General features: G+C 35.4%; 1 protein-coding gene across 1 annotated transcript; it reads right to left on the reverse strand.

Annotated features, from left to right (window-relative positions):
• Positions 1 to 7,502: 7,502 nt before the first annotated feature.
• On the reverse strand, positions 7,503 to 8,268 carry LOC146946284 (auxin-binding protein ABP19b-like). The gene has a single exon (XM_085748881.1). The coding sequence runs from the start codon at positions 8,243 to 8,245 to the stop codon at positions 7,616 to 7,618; it is 630 nt and encodes a 209-aa protein (XP_085605007.1). The 5' UTR covers positions 8,246 to 8,268; the 3' UTR covers positions 7,503 to 7,615.
• Between the last annotated feature and the right edge of the window lie 9,974 nt (positions 8,269 to 18,242).

Genomic DNA, 18,242 nt, shown 5'->3' on the forward strand with positions numbered 1-18,242 from the left:
CCCTTTATCAATTCTCCTTCTTTTTGCTTTGTATTTAATTTGATGAACCAAATTTAATCAGAAATCTTAACGAACCAAATTAGTCCCCAGAAAATATTTATGGTCATGAATTATCAAGTTTTGCATTTTTCTTTACAGTGTTTCTGTTCATATTTACTGTATTTTTTCCTTTTACCTTTCTTTTACGCTATAAAGGATTAGAGAATTTTTAAAGTGATTGAAAGTTGATAACGAGGTAAATATGATATTTAATTTAGAGAGAAACTATAATATATTTGAATTATAAATAAGATGGCTGACCCAAGGTACAAGACGTCAAAGTCTGGGCTCAAGGCCTCAAGATTTTGGGTCTTAATAGTCGTATATTTACCAAAAGTTTATAACTAGAAGACTATTACTTTCATATTCTATGACTTTCTCTCACGCTCTATTTTTTGACCGAAATGAGGTTTTTTTCTCTCTTTTGGGGTGGAAAATAATTTCTTCATCAATTCGGATTTTATAATCCGAACATCCCAAGAAATAGGGCGAGTTCCTTGCTTTTTTTCGAATTATACAATCCGAGGTAAACAATTCTGATTATCGGCCCAAATACTGAGCATGTTTGTAACATGGATAGTCAGTTTAAAGACCATACTAATCATCCTAATCCCCATCCTTGTGTTTTAAGTCATTGTTAGTTGTTCTCGTCGTGTCGCAGTTGAAAATCCGATTTTTAGGCTACTTGATCAGATTGCTCCGAAACTTTCTCAGAAAATCAGAAGGAAAAAAAAATGGGTTAATTATGTTTCTAGTCCCTATAAAATAGGGACCTCTTAAGTTTAGTCTTTACTTAATTTTAATAGCTCTTTTAATCCCTAATTTTGTTTTTCTGCACTGAGTATTAGTCCCTACTCAATTCAAATTTGTTTAATTTATGCTTAAACTCTTAAGTTTTTGAACAATTTTTTGCAGACATGTTTAGAACATTACTAAAAGTTCCTCCGCAAAAAATTATCGCCAAATTTGATTTCTACATCCAGATTTTATTACTTTTTATCTTTAACTTTTGTTGTTTTAAGAAATTCATATTTAATTCATTTCATGTCAGAAAATTCTAAATTTTAGTAAACGAACCTTTCATAGTGTTCTAATCTTGTCTCAAAAAAAATCGTTCAAAAATTTAAGAGTTTAAGGATAATTAATCAAACTTTGTTTTAGGAGGGACTAAAATTATAAGTAATTTTTTTTTTTATAGGGACTAAAAATGCTATTAAAATTAAGTAAGGACTAAACTTACAAGGTCGCAATTTTGTAGGGACAAAAAACATAATTAACCCAAAAAAAATCAAAGGATCAAGACTCCCTTAGAATGGATCGTTCTTACGGGACTCTGCCCCTCAAAATCCAAAATTTCATCGTTTAGGTTTAGTTTTCATTTTTTTTAATATTTTTTCATATTCTCAAAAAGAAAAATCTGAAAATTTTTGCATTAGTTTTATTTGATTTTTCTAATTTTTTGATGTTATTTTTATATTTTAATTGATATGTTTTTATCAATTTTTACTTTAAATTTTTGTGGTTTTGAAAAGCGAAATTTGCAACTGTTTAAACGGGAGAGATTCTGATTGATTGCTGATTATAAATAAACATATTTCAGATTATATAATCCGAACACATCCGAATTGTGTTCAAATTATAAAATCCGAAACCCCATGAACATTAAACAAAGTGCGCGAAAAATGGATAGAGTGAAACTAGTAACAATCCAACTAAAAAGTGGACCTTGATAGTCCTCCTCCACTCCTCTCTGAATGTCACCATAAGGTCAACATGCCCCCAGGTTAAACTAGTTTATAAATAAATTTTTATATGCCAAAACCGGTAAGATATTTTATCGGTAAATTATCATAGGAGCTACGATTATCGAAAAATTCATCTACGAACAAGATAAGACGTGCTTAATTCGAAACTTTGAGGGTAAGTAAGAGGGAACAAGATCATGTTCTAGAGTGGTTGTGGATATGATATTTGGAATTAGAAACTAGTATTTTTTTTTTCTAAAACTTGGAGGCCATGTATTAGCATGTGGATCAAAATTAAACGACATCGGATACCATTTGTGTACCGTTGAGCTACCAATATTATATAGCATTGGCCAATTAGTTCGTAAAAAAAAAAAACATTGACCAATTAGGGTGTGCCACTTGATACACCCTTTTCCTTCATATGCATATCTTTTTTAAATTGGCCAATTAACTTGGTTTTTGTGGTCTGTTGCTTTTTTAAGGGTGAGTTAACTTGGTTGAGTGACTTATATTTTAAGTGAGAAAATTTTAAAAAGGAATTTTAATTTTTCCTTCCCCTTGAGAAACTCTTCTATTGCTTCCTTAAAACTTAAATAGCTATTTTCTTCATGAATCCATACATTATTTTAGACAATGCTTTGAATCGAAATTGTTTCTTTCACCTTTGTTGTTTTAATGAACTAAGTTTTAACAAGAGAAACATGATACCTCCCTCTTTTTCTCTCAATAAAAAAATAAAAAATTCCTCCCTCTTTTCTTCGTTGTGGCCGTAGCCACTTTGTTAATGGAATAGGAAGGTTACAATTTTTTCTTACCTTTAAAAGTTGTAGATCTATATATCTTGTGTGAAGTTCATGAACACTTGGTTTAAAAAACCTCTCTTTTCCCTCTTTTTGGCCGTGAGTCATTATAAATTATAAAGTTGGAGATTTTATTTGGGTATATGAACATGAGTCATTATAAATTGGGAATTACTTTTCCCACCTTATGGCTTTTCTCGCGCGCCCTATTTTTTCCAAAAATGCCCTTGAATTTTCGGATTTTATAATCCAGAATGGTGTTTTCCTTTGTTAAAGGGTGAAAAAAAATGAGTTACGGGGTTTTCCGGATTTTGTAATCCGGAAATCTCAAAAAATAGGGCGCGTTGCATGATTTTTTCTGATTACATAATCCGAAAACCCCCTAAACACCCTTTTTTTATGGTGCTGATGCAATCCGGATTACGTAATCCAGACAACACCAGCACCAATTTTTTCATATGTAAAGATACCAACAAATATGCACTCTAAGATGTCTCTGTGGACAAATATATCATATTGAGTACTCACAGTGTTGTTATGTGCTATGGTGAGGCTTGAATGTGCACATATATTCAGTCTTTCTCTAAATGCAACGGTAGGTCCCAATGAAAATAACAAGTCTCAGAATGTAAATTATACATGATAGAAACTGAACTTGTTGTCTCATTGCAAGTGGAACACTTCAATCACTTGGTGAGACAAGAACACATTGAATTATATCTTAAGCAACTCCCTACGATTCCAGTTGCCATGGCAATGTTGCTGGTTTTTTGAGTGAGGTATATGTAGAATATACTATTGTAATATTTGTGGTTAATATTCGACGGTGCGGCGGAGGGTGGTGGTTGAAGGTCATCGCGGCAGACGACGAAGGAAACCGGTGGTGGGCTGTGTTTGTGTTGTTCGCGGTGGAGGGATGTGTTTGTTAAGTTTTTCCTGCTCAACTGTTTTTTTCATTTGCTCCATGATTTTTACATCCAAAATCAAAAATTCCATCATTTATACTTTTTTTTCACGGTGCTAATGCAATCCGGATTACGTAATCCGGAATGCACAAGGGCATTTTTGGAAAATTCACAGGGCGCGGGAGAAGGCCATAGGGTGGGAAAAGTAATACCCTTATAAATTATCTTGTGATCCATGACTTATGATTAGGGCTGGACAAAATCTAGCAAACCGGCCCAATCCGGCTGAATCGTATGGCCCATATGGCAGCGGGTCGGTTCAATCGGTTCAAATGGGTCTAGCGGGTTGAGAAAATTGGGTTTGGTTGGACAATGTTGGTCCGGTTCGGTTGGGCAAATCCCACCCATCGATACCCATATATCCGACCGCCATATGGATTTTATATTCTTATTTTTTGTTCCCAGAAACTTTGGCTGTTAGTGTTTGGCAGACTCCTTATTTCTCAATTGCTCTTCTCTCTCTAGAAACATCAGCTCACAGGCCCACACTTCTCTCAACTCCTCTTCTCTCTTCTTCATCGAATTAACAGAGAACATGCATGTAACTTTTCAAAATTGGAAGAATCATATTCATAAACCCAAATAAAATCTCCATTAAATTGTGAATAAAACTCAAAAAAAACCTAAGAAACAACTGATATTACTGATCTGAAATTCATCACTCTCAATCTCTTCTTCTCCTTCTCATCGTCATCTTCCTCTCTTCTCTCATACTTAGATCTGGCTTTCTTCCTCTTTTACTTAGATCTGGTTTGTTTATAGTTATGTTTTTGTATCAAATAGTTTTGTTGGGTTTCTTCTTTGTAACTATGAGATGGTGTTCTTCTGTTCTGGGTGAAATATATGAAAAAATTAAGTTTTTTTAGGCATTTATTCATGTTTTTTCGTCTGAAACTCATGTCCCCAAACCGTTTCCAACCACCCGCGCAATCGACAATCCGCCGTTTCAAACCACCCGCACAACCGACAAACCACCCGTTTCAAACCACCCGCACAACCGACAATCCGCTCTAACCGAGACCGAACCGACCGGTTGTCCAGCCCTACTTATGATTTTAGATCTCAAAGAAAGAATTGACTTTCAACAAAAATGATTTTTTTTAGAAGTTTGAGTCGTGATAAAGTGTTGAAAGATTATTTTATTTGTGTGAAAGAGTTTTTAGTTATTGGATCTATTGTTGGTATATATGGCCAATAAGGCTATTAGTTTTTGAACAAAAAGGCTATTAGTTAGGGATGAATAGCGCTTTGAAAAAGTTTTTCAGAGTTTTAACAAAAAGCGATTTGAATTGATTTGATTATTGGAAACTTGCTTGAACAATCACAACAATAAACAAAAAGATAAAGTTCCGTGCTAATAAGATTCAATATAGAATTGAGTGATTCACAATACAAATCTTATTACAATCAAAACTTAATGATGCTTGAGAAAATTGCAAAACTTAGACAATTTCAATACCAAACATAAAGTGAAATATAACAAGCTATCAATCAAAAAACACAATGTATATGCAATTGATGAATTGTATATGAATTGAAACTAATTAATCCAAGCACAATAGTAAAACCTAACTCAACGAGTTAGATTAATTTTTATCAAAATCACTTAGATCAATTATCAATATTATATACTATCAATTAATCAATTAACATATACTATTAATGAATATTAAAGAGGATAGGGAAAAGGAATGACATCGATATTTTTATAGTTGTTCACCCTTTCGTCCTCGCTTCGGGCTACATCAACTCTTCTCGATGAAAAACGTCTGCACCAAGGTCATCCACTAATAGTACCAATGTTGAATACAAATGTGGTTACAAGGATCTCTTGAATTTGGTGCTTCTTGAATCTTCGAATCCTTGATTACCTGTGCACCCCTTCGAACTCTTCACTCAAGTCTTCAATGCTACGTCCGGTAAACGAATCCCCTTCGATTTGTAAGAACAATTAGAAAGACCCCCAAGAACGATTGGAATGAGATTATTCACTTCCCTTTGGAGCCTTGATTAAGCCCAACCAATTTCCTTGAAAGAACCAACTTACAATCCCTTCTAGCACCTTAGCAAATCAATGTGACTCAATGTGCAAAGTGATTCTAAGAAAAAGTGTTTAATCTTGATGAATTTATGAACAATGAGTTTTTGAGACCTAGAAAGAATAGATGCAAATGATTCAATATTTTGGAAGTTATGAGGAAGTGAGTATATATAGAGAGAAGTAGCAAGTGTAAAATTTAGACCAAAAACAACATAGTAAATCGATTCACTAAATGTGTTAGAGGATTTGATCAATTTTTTAGGTTAATATATTAAATTAGAGGATTTTGTTTGATGGAGGATTTGTTTATTTTATTTAATGACAAAAAGAATACACAAATACATAACGACGACGATGACGACAACAATAATAATAATCAAAGCACTACAAATAAATAGTGAGTATGAGACATTCTAAAAAACTTTTATAAGTCAAGAGCAAAATAACATCAAAGAAGCATAATTACCAAAAATAAATAAATTATAAGTCAAGAGTAAAATGAAATCAAAAAGAATAGTGTCCAACTTTAATATTTTGCCAATTACTCATATATATTATCAAGGGGAAAATAAATAAAAACTGGAGGGACATAAAACCTGACTCAGTCAATCCATATGAATCAACCCTACTGGGTAGTACATCAAAAAATAACAACACGGTGGATCCAACCCTAATCAATTCTAACAAACGAACACTATTATGATAAACGTTTGTGAGTGCCAAGCAGGTCTATAATTTGGCGAATGAATTGATCGTGAACATGAAATCAGATCACGTATCATCAACTCCCTGAAACAACGACAACAAGCACTAATGAATCTTTCGAGTCCACGCAATCCCATGTCAATCAAAAGGATGACTGGGATACGAAACCACAAACATATTCTTGAGAGTGGGGAGTGGATTCGACCGCCAACACGGTAATTAGCGAATCCACACACACCAACCATTTGATGCGATGATCTACATCAAATTAACAACCATTTTGGGGCCAACAGAAGTATCACAACCACCTCCAAAGAAAGGAAGGCAACAACGGATTCGAAACAACCCAGCAAGGTTCGTGAAGATCGATCTGGACCTATGAACACTCAATCAGACCCTAAAGGGTTCCTAAAACCAACTGAAATCCCAAAATCACCGGCACGACGGAGCAACCAGAAAGATCTGGAATTTCACACAACAAACAAATCCACCGGATGACCGAGGCCGCCAGAAGGATGTGTGAAAAGTGATGCGGAGGAGGAGCCTCATCGCACCACCTGCTGCAAGGTTTACGTTTTTAAATTGGAGGTGCTCGCGGTGGAGAGTGGGTGGCAGTGGTAGGTTGAGTGAAGCGGTAGTGTTGTTTTTGAAGTGTGTGGCGGCGGTGTTCGAAGAAAGGAAGGTGCGGCGCGAGAGAGTAGAGAGGGAGATAGAAGAAATAGATAAAAAAATAGACAAATCAAAAAACTGCATTTTAGTTATTTTTTTTGGAGGGGGGTAGGGGCTGAAATTAATTTATTTTCGATTATAATCTTTTCAGTTCTTTTTTTTAAATGATGTAAAATTGAATGTGCTATGAGCAAGAATGGATATAAAATTAAATCAAAGCACCTGTTATGGTGATGCCTTCTGCCTAGTTTATGAGAACGTTACCATTAGTTGCGAAATTTTTGCATTCATTTATTATAAATTAAACTAGCATTTTTTTCATTGAAATTTTAAAAATGTGAATGGCCATGTTTGATTGATGAATCAAATTAACATTTTATGAGAAATACTAAGAAGCCTTTAACCATCATATGTATTTTTAATAATAAATGATGACCTATTCTATCGTACTTAATTTTAGTATTTATTTGTTAGTAATTTAGTTCAATCATAATTTCAATGTAGAGGGAGGGAGGGAGGGGGAGAGAGAGAGAGATGACTCAAATTATTTTTTCATTATTATCAGTAATTTTTTAAATTGTCGAACCATATAGCATCTTAATATTCGGTATAGATGAAATATAAAAATTAAAATAAATCCTTATATTCCTACCCACTTCCACCAAATTGAGCCTTTAATTTCTTCACTTGAGCAAGATCTAGTAAAGTAGTTTGTGCAACTAAATCAGAAAGCAACTTATTGGCAAACAAAAGAATATCAAGTATTTGAGTAGTAGGATTTTCACTACTAAAACCACCAAAAGCAGTAGCTTTTCCCTTCCCAGAATTAACTGCAAAATGCAACATTCCTTGTGGAAAAACAAAAATATCACCTGGTTTCAACACCTTGGAATAAAAAGAAGTTGGTGTCAAAAATCCAGCAGTAATTTCACCTTCAACTACCGACAATAATTCGGTTGCATCAGGATGAGTATGCATTGGAGCTAATCCTCCTTGGTCTAGGTCTATCCGCAACAAAGAGATTCCAAGTCCGTTAAGGGCTGGAAAATTGGCGACGGTTGCGGTGGTGACTCCAACTTTGAAGGAATTGTTGGTGTTTCCAGCTACGAAGCCATGAAAGCTGAAATCATCTGATGTGATGCTTGCAAGGGGTCTGCATGGATAGCCTGAAGGGGTGTTTCGAGCCTTTAAATCCGCAACACAGAAATCATTGAGAGAAGCATGTGAAATAGTGATTGAGAAAAAAGCGAAAAGGAAAAGTATATGAAAAATCTTCATCTTATTATTGGATGATGATTACTAATTATTGGATTTGATATGAGGTAATGTTGGAATAGACTAACTATTTATAAAGGTACCAAGGGGAGAAAACGTAAAAGATATCATTTAGTCAAAATTCACATTTATTTTATATTAAATTCTAAATCAAATTCTTGGTCAACAAAATTAATTCTAATTCTAATTTCCAAATATTATTCTCATCATGTTGACCTGCATTTTTTTGGTTACAATGTAACTTTCTTTGATCACATATTGACCAAGAATAAATAATTAAAACTAGTTTATAATTGACCTTGAAATAATTGTAAAATACGTATTTGCGGTAAATTGTTAATTGAATAATTGAAACTACCCAAATCCCTAGATATAGGACCCCTTGAGTAGGGGTGTTCATGTCCAATCCAATGCAAACCGCAATAACAGAACTAAAAAGTCAAAAACCGAACCAAACCAAAAACTGAAAAAAATCTGCAATTTTAAATGGATTGGATTAGCTTTCTTGTGTGTGTGTGTGTGTGTGTGTGTATATTATATGAAATTTTTATAAATGTTTTCTTAATTGTAACTATTTTATAGACTTGTTTTTTAATAATGTTGATTTTTTTTTCTTTCTTTTAAGAAATAGGCTTAATTGCATGTTTGGTCCCTTATGTTTATTTTAGTTTTCAAGTTGGTCCCTTACGTTTTGAAAGTTTCAAGTTGGTCCCTTACGTTTTAAAAGTTTCAAGTTGGTCCAAAACGTTGCTCATGTTGGAATAAGTTAGTCCCTTATGTTTATTTTAGTTTTCAAGTTGGTCCCTTATGTTTATTTTAGTTTTCAAGTTGGTCCCTTATGTTTTGGACCGACTTGAAAACTAAAATAAACATAAGGGACTAACTTGAAACTTTCAAAACGTAAGGGACCAACTTGAAAACTTTTAAAACGTAAGGGACCGACTTGAAACTTTCAAAACGTAAGGGACCAACTTGAAAACTAAAATAAACATAAGGGACCAAACATGCAATTAAGCCTAAGAAATATTATTAATTTATGTTTTTGTAACTATTTTACTTAACCTACTATTTTATTTGCTTTATGTCACTTTTATTTTCTACTTATTCATCTTTTTCGTAACCTTACATTTTTATGAAATGTTATAAAATAATATATTTTCTTAAAAGAAAATGAAAACTTATATAACAATGAAAACCGAAAACCAATTCAATTCAATCCAAACCAAATTTTTTTGGATCGGATTGGATTGGATTTGATTTTAAAACCAAACCAATTGGATGAACAAATGACAAAACCGAAGTAATTGGATCGGATGTTTTTCCTCCAAAAACCGAACCAATCCAATCCACGAACACCCCTACCCTTGAGTAAATCACGAGAGTATAAGACCCCAAAATAATTACATCAAGTTTCTAACTTAGTAAAATTAACTATTCACATTGAAACACTAAAATATTTTACATTCTAAAATTACAAATTTACCATCGCTACTCAAATGATCCAAATACCCTTAGTTCTAAAAATGACTAAAATATTCTTCTCGCCTAAAAATTCATTGATCCCAAGTCAAATACACAAACAAGCAATTAAACACATATAATAAATAGATAAATAAAATAATTCTAAAAAAAAAAACGGGTTGTTACAGGTATGACAAGGTTGGGTTTATCAAATGTATATCCAAAAGTAGCCTAGATACATGGAAGACCTCGTTCTTCAGTGTTATGCAGTAGAAGTGTTGTAACAGGATGCTGCATTGGGTGGGTGGTGGTAGAACTGATAACAACCAAAAAGAAAAAACTATGAGAGAATTGATGATGAAGGCTTGCTTGTTATGTGGATCCTAAAAAGTCGTATCCAAATCAATTGGCCTTTTTTCTTTTGTGGGAGAATGATCACTAGTAGGAATGATACTATGAGATACCTTCCATATTGATCCTTTCTTTCTAAGATTCTATGTGTTGAGGCAAAATTTCTAATTAATTTTAAAGATAATAAATCTTGATGATTAAGGAATTAATGGTCTTTGATTAATTTCTAGGTATTTAACTTGTGCTCTTAAGTGTTTAACTAAGACATGAACTAGGTTTAAATCATACCAAGATACAAAAAATCAAAGGACATTTGAATTCATGAACTAACTCTGAGTTCAGAAAGTTAGTTCAGAATGTTGCTCAGAGATCAGAATGTTCAAGCAGAGTTCAGAAGGTTATTCTTATACAAGCCCAGAAACTCAAGAACATTATCAAAGAACATGCAAGGCACATGTGACATGAATAAATGTACATTGGCATGGATCAATCAAGTAATAAAGACATTTACAAGATTAGTGTCAAAAAGGATACTCAATGTTCATTAAAGACTATGAACATTGAAGTTCTATGAATATTCCAAAGAGAATATCATCCTAAATGTTACAATCACTGCTCTTCATTGTTGTTTCACTATTAGGATTTGATTACATCAAATAGAAGTCTTACAAATCATCCTAAGTGAAACAAAAGGAACATTATGATGATCAGAATGTTCAGCTCATCACATGCTTTATGAACAGTACAGTAGGTGAAAAGCAAAAAGAAAAAGCTTAAAGGAAGAGTTAGACATGTATGGGAGCTGGTACTGTACATGGACCACACAATCCCTCAAAGCATGGGCATGAATATGCAGAATCCACACACTCTCTCTCTCTCTCTCTCTCTCTCTCTCTCGCACATTCCAAGGCAAATCTGGAATGGCATTGTCCAACATCATTCTGATGTTAGTGCAAATTCCAAGTGTTGTGAAGCTTTAGCAAAAAATTGGTCATCACAAAGATTCCAAGAAGTCGTTAAAAGTGTAAATCAATTCTCTCTTATCTTTTTAAAGATAAACGTCTCCCTCAATTCTTATTATCTTGTCTGATTTCAATCATTGAAACTCCAAACAAATAGGAAAGAAAATCTCATCTAGCTTTAGGGGGTACTAAAATGTTAGTTTGAGCAGAACGTGTAAAAGTCTAAGTGGGTAACTTAGCAAGAAGGTGCAAGCTTGTTGAGGCTTAGAGAATACATGTGTTGTAATTTTTCAGGTGAACAAGATTGTAAGGTGAAGGATTTGAGAAGTTATCCCAAGCATCATAGTGGAAACTCTCACAAGATTGTGAGGAGTGGACTAGTCCACATTGGGTGAACCACTATAAATCTTTGTGTGTTCTTCTTCTCTTCCCTATACTCTTTAATTTCAGTATACACTAAACACACAAACACATTTATTTATGTTGTTTTAATATAAACACTTCAGAATGTTCTGAAGTCATTCCACTAACTTAACTATTTCAAGTAAACAACTTGAGAATCGGTTTTAATTTACAAGTTAATTTTTAAAGGGTCACAGTTCAAAGCCCCCTTCCTTGTGACTATTTTATCTACAATTGACATCAGAGCCCGGTTCTAAGGGTTTGAACACTTAAACAAGTGTTAGAGTAAAGATTCAGGAAGTATGTCTAAAGTCAAGTACATAGCTGAAGGAGGATCATCAAACAGATCACCACTTTTTAATGGCTCAAACTACTACTTCTAAAAAGGTAAGATGAAACTCTTTCTCAGATCTCAAGACATAGATATGTGGGGTGTTATCACAGATGGAGACTTTGTTCCAACAACCAAATAAGGAGTTGTCAAAGAAAAGAGTGCATGGTCAATAGATGACAAAGATCGAGTATTGTTAAACTCTAAAGCTAGACTCTTTTTATCATATGCACTAACCATGGAAGAAAGTGAAAGAGTTGATGAATGTAAGAATGCTAAAGAGGTATGGGAAACCTCAAGAGTACATCATGAAGGTACTTCTCATGTCAAAGAAACTAGAATTGACATTGGAGTCAGAAAGTTTGAAGTCTTTGAAAGGAGTGAGAATGAATTCGTTGATGAAATGTATGCTAGATTTACTACAATAGTAAATGAGATGAGATCTCTTGGAAAAGCAAAATCCACTCATGAGAGAATCAGAAAAATATTTAGATGTCTTCCAAGTATGTGAAGACCTATGGTCACAACAATTACTCAGGTCAAAGATTTAAAATCTATGAACCTGGATGATCTCATTGGTTCACTGAGAGCTCATGAAGTTGTACTTCAAGGAGTCAAACCAGTAAAAAAGGTAAAATCACTTGCCTTTGTTGGAACAAAATGTGTTTAACAATGAACCTTAAAGAGTTTTGATGATAACAAGGTATTAAAAATTGTAAATTGGACTAGCTAATATTTGTTCAAGTGTACATGACCATAGTTAAATTTTTTACATCATTAATTGGTACTGGAGAACAAATAAAGAGCAAAAGGAATCAACAAAATTGAAGCTTAGACGCTCCTGAAGGCAATATGCTCCTGAAGAGAAAAAGCGCTCCTGAAGTAAAGTTGCTTCTGAAGAGAGAAAAGCGCTCCTGACGAAATAGTGCTCATGAAGGAATAGTGCTCCTGAAGACTGGAAGTCCTGAAGCGCCACGTCATCAGAAGCTGCAACATCAGAAGCTGCCTTATCAGAAGCCATTTCACCAGAAGCTGAAGATCAATTGGATTTGCAAAATTCAAGAATTCAAGAGTTGTTTCATGGATCGAAATTCATCAAAGGACAGCAGAAGATTAGTGGAACTTTGCAACGGTCATTTCAACGGTGTTTGAAGGCATGTGCTTGAAATTTGGACGAAAGCGTTGACATTGTACTATTGTACGAACTGTACAACCACCTTCTCCACTACTATGTTTTGTGTCCACGCTACAAGACAAGAAAACAACTCCAGAATACGGCTTCGCCTGCAAAGATGTTCCTTTGGATTAGGAATGGATTTCAAATTGGTTCTTCATAGGACAACAACCAAATCAGGCAAAAGATCATTGGTGAAAGATCAAGCTTCAACAACGACTCTTTGATGTGCTGGCAATTTCACAACGTCTCTTTCACACCTCTATATAAAGGAGTGAAGACTTAGAGAATTGGTAATGCAAGAACGCTGAACGAAAGACTCACAACATTTTTACAAGTGCCAAACCTCTGCTGAAATTGTTCTGCATTCACTTAGAATTTCTGTTCCTCAAGTCTCATCTTAGAAATTCTTAAGTTATTGAGTCTGTATCTGATTTGTATTGTGAGCACCTCTGATTGTATATCAAGTGTTCAACCCCAAACAATTTTCTGTGTAATTTTGTTTGTCTAGAAGTCTCTTGCAGTTGTGCTTGAGCATATAAGTCTCTTGATTGTGTTCTTGAGCATAGCAAGACTCTTGCGAAGTGTGCTTGAGCAAAGGAAGTCTCTTGCTGTGTGCTTGAGCAATTGTAATCAGATATTACATTCTAGTGAAATCTCCTTGGAAGTGCAAGGGGGACTGGACTACTTCCGGATTGTGGAAGGAATCAGTATAATTGCTTTGTGTCTTTCTTCTTCTTTCTCTCTGTTTTATTCCGCTGCATTCAGATTCTGTTTACCACTTCAGAAGCTGTTTCACTTAGCTTCTGATCAGTGTGTTCAGTTTTTAGGAGAAACGAAGAATTTTTCAAAACACAATTCAACCCCCCCTTCTTGTGTTTTTCTCACCTTCAATTGGTATCAGAGCCTTGGTTCTGTTGATAACACCTAACAGTGTAACAGTCCAAGATCTGAGAAAAACATGTCTGGTGGATCCCCTACTCCTACTCCTGGTCAAACTAGCTATAATAATGTTTCACATGATTATAGTGACAGTAAGAAATCCAGTGTTGGGAAGATTCCAAAGTTCAACGGAGATGCTGAAGAATTTTATTGGTGGAAAACAAACTTCTATAGTTATATCATGAGTTTAGATGAAGAACTATGGGATATTCTAGAAGAAGGTGTTGGTGACTTATTTCTTGATGAAGAAGGAGCTGCTGTTGATAGAAAGAAACATACTCCTGAGTTGAAGAAACTCTACAAGAAGCATCATATTATCAGAGGAGCACTTGTCACTGCTATTCCTAAAGCAGAGTATATGAAGACGAGTGACAAGTCCACTACTAAAGCTATGTTTGCTTCTCTCTGTTCAAACAATGAAGGTAGCAAGAAGGTCAAAGAAGCAAATGCTCTCATGCTTGTACATCAGTATGAGTTATTCAAGATGAAGGATGACGAAACTATTGAGGAGATGTACTCAAGGTTTCAAACCTTAGTCTCTGGGCTACAGATTCTAAAGAAGAGTTATGTTGCTTTTGACCATGTGAGCAAGATATTCAGAAGCTTGCCTGCTAGATGGAGACCAAAGTTGACTGCCATTGAGGAAGCTAAAGATTTAAACACTTTAAGTGTCGAAGATCTTGTTAGTTCTCTCAAAGTTCATGAGTTAAGTCTTAATGAACATGAGTCTACTAAGAAGAGTAAATCAATAGGACTTCCATCCAAAGGCAAGTCATCAAAAGCTCTCAAAGTAGTTGAATCTGAAGAAGAAGAACCATCAAGTTCAGATTCTGAACCAGATGCTGCTGAAATGGCCATGCTCTCCAACACACTTCAGTATCTGGCCAAGAAGAACATAAAGTTTCTGACCAGAAGGAGTAACTCCAGAAGCTCAAGGAAAGAAGATCAGAAAGGATGCTTCAACTATAAGAAACCTGGACATTTCATTGCTGATTGCCCTGATCTTCAGAAGGAAAAGTCAAAGGACAAGTCAAAGAAGTCAACATTCAAACCAAGCAAATTCAAGAAGCAGATTAAGTAGAGTTTAATGGCAACCTGGGATGATTTAGGAAGTGAATCTGGATCTGATAAAGATGAAGCTGATGAAGACGCAAAGGTAGCTGTTGGGTTAGTAGCTACAGCAACTTCTGAAGTAGGATCAGATTCAGACTCAGAAGATGAAAATGAGGTATATTCTAAAATTCCCAGAGATGAACTTGTTGAGTCACTTAAAGAACTTTTACACATTTTGAAGTAAGAACCAATGAGTTGAAGGATTTAAAAGAAAAATATGCTGATTTGGTAAAACAGCAAAAATCAACTCTATTGGATCTGAAAGCTTCTGAACAAGGACTTAGGGGCTTTGACCTCATGTGTAAAACTTATGAAGATCAGCTCAGGTTCTTATGTCAGAAGCTACAAGAAAAGTGTAATGAAAAGCCTTTAAGTAATCATGAAATTGCTCTTGAAGATTTTATCATATCTTGCATTGACAGAAGCAGAGTGGCTTCTATGATTTATAGCATTTACAGAAACAATGGAAAAAGGGATTGGTTACTCCTGGCCCACTAACTTGGTAGTTACTTTATTTGGTAACTCCTGGCCCACTAACTTGGTAGTTACTCTGAGAACTTCTGACGTGGCTTATCTGTATTGGTGTATAACTTAAAAGGGCAATGATGATTTAATAGCTTTGAAAAGTACTTTCACGCGCCCCCAATGTCATTAATGTTATGTTTGTTTGTCTCTTTTGAATTGCAATCGTTTTACTTTTAACACTTTGTCAATTCACACATTACTCACTTCACAACAAACACGTTTGTTTTCAAACCTCTTGCGAAGTAAGCGCAATAACCCTAGAACCTTCAATCTTCTTTAATCTTTTTCAATCTTCATCAATGGCATCATCAAGCTCACACCAGAACAATCCAGAATCTGCGGCACAAGAAGCCCCTGCCTATGACTTCAGAGGAAGAAGCATGAAACTAGAAGAATGGGAGTTATTGGTACAAATAGAAAATCCGGTGGATTTTGCATCCCTAGCCTTCCATGAGTGTTGGATCAGAAGTTACTACGAAGAGCAAAGTCTTATGCCATACTTCAAGATGTTGAATGGACCAACATACGAAGCCTTGGTTAGGCACTTCTGGGTGAGAGCAAAAATTTATAACAGACTGCGTCTATAGCTGAAGAAAGGCAAATGGTTTTGCTTTATCCAAGTCTGGAGGGAAAGACAAGAAAAGAAATGGGACTTGAACCATTTACGTGCACACAGATCAGGTCAAGCATCTGTGGAATTCCAGTTATCATTGCTGAATGGCAGATAGAAGCTGTACTTGGTGTAGAAGCTTCTGGGAAATATTCAGGAATTGAAATCTCAAGTTCTGAAGAACGCCTCTGGAAAGAAAAGGTTAACCTGGCTATGTACGATTCCAAGCGGGCAGGAAAGTATGCTGATTTAGACATGGAAAGGAAGCTGCTTCTGAAGATTCAAAATGAGAATCTGCTTCCTTGTGGTGGAAGTGATAAACCTACTATGGCACATAAAGTTTTTCTCCAGCACTTCATTAAGAAGGAAAAGGTTAATGTGCCCAAATACATGTTCAAGTATTTGATTGATTGTCTGAAAAAGAGTTAGTTGCAAGATAGACTCTGGGTACCCTATGGAAGACTTTTATCAGAAATCTTCTATCAAGGAGGAGTTTTGGACAGATTAAGTAGTGTTGAAGCCTTCATTGATAAGCTGCTTGACACTAAGACTGGGAAGTTCATAAATGCTCAAACACTCAAGAATATGAAGCTGATCAGTAATGTCACCAAGCTTGAAACTGACTTGAGTGAATCCAATGTCAAGTCTGATCTCATGAAGGACTTTCCACCCATCTGCAAGAAGGATCCTCTTGATGTGCAGATGTATTACATTAAGGATCACTTTGAAACAACTAACCAGGTCATCAAGTTGGAGGATGTACCTGAAGAAATGTATGGTGGTGCTCTGCCACAAGCAAAAGGCAGAAAATCAAAGAGGAAGTTGACTGCAGAAGAATACCTGGAAGTTGAAAAATCTGTAAAGAAAGCAAAAGTTGCTTCTGACAAGCTCAAGATTGGTGGTTCCTCAGTACCATCAATTGAAGAAGTTATTGAAGACATGGATTCAAGTTTGGTCCTGAACGTGGGTATTGCTCTTATTCAACCTGCAATACCAAAGAAGAAGAGGAAGCCAGCAGTAAGGAGGACCAAGGATTTTCCTCATGTTGTTAAGGAAGCAGAAACTGCTACTGCTGCATCTGGTGTTGTTGAAGCTGCTGGAAAAGTTTTGGAGATTGCGTCTGAACTAAAAGAGACTGTAATGTCAGAAGCTTCACAACTTCTGATGGGTTCTATTACTGCTAAAGTGGATCAGAAGAGAACAACTGATTGTTCAGAAGCTTCTACAACAGGTAATGTTCCTTCTCACACTGAACCTGTAATACATGAGATATCCAGCAACTCCTCATCTATCTCTCTAGAAACCTCATCATCATCTTCTGATTCTTATGATGATAAACCCCTAGGTCACCGCTATCCTAAACTAATAAAAGGCCAGTCAACATCAACCAAAACCCACAAAAAGCCCTCTCAGACAAGCTCTTATGAGCCAGTTGGTCATATAATTAATCAAAAGTTAGAAGAAATTGCTGAGAGAAGAAACCAAGTTATTGATAGAATTCTCCTCCATCACCCACAACCTCTTAACATTCAACCCCTCAACATGATTGTACCTGATAATGTTGAGTCTAGCTTACAAAAAGCCTCTGAAATGGCTCATGAAGCATCTGCTTCTGAAAAGGACATTTCAGAAAGCCCCCAACAACAACAACCTGAACCTCAGACTTCACCCCCACAACAACAAACTTTTGTTCCTGAACCAACCGTTCCTGAACCTTTTGTTCCTGAACAATCCATTCCCAAACCACATGTTCCTGAACCCACTGTTCTTGAACAAACAACAACTGAACCTGAAACTGCTGCTCCTGAAGATCATGTTCCTGAGCCAACCCCTTCTTCCACAACTTTTTTACCCGTACAAATTGTCAAGGTAACCCACTACAATGGTGCGTGTGATATGGATACTGATTCTGAGGATGATCAAGATGATCATACCTCTGATATGATTATTGACAATTTTGCTGACCAACCCTCAACCAGCCAACCCTTAACTACAAATGGCAAATCAACATCTGATCTAACCATTGTCCCCATAGCCCCTCCTAAACCTTCCAAACAACCTTCACCACCCACCATATTCCTGGACTCTCATATATTGCAAGGTGTGTGGGAAGAAATAACTTCTGAGGT

This window comes from Medicago sativa, chromosome 2, assembly GCF_051527215.1.
Source record: "Medicago sativa cultivar Bolivia chromosome 2, Bolivia_mono, whole genome shotgun sequence".
In the NCBI taxonomy this organism is placed as follows: Eukaryota; Viridiplantae; Streptophyta; class Magnoliopsida; order Fabales; family Fabaceae; genus Medicago; species Medicago sativa.

Bases quoted from the DNA above. Each gene is read 5' to 3' on its own strand.
- LOC146946284 (XM_085748881.1), bottom strand. From the start codon at position 8,245: ATGAAGATTTTTCATATACTTTTCCTTTTCGCTTTTTTCTCAATCACT.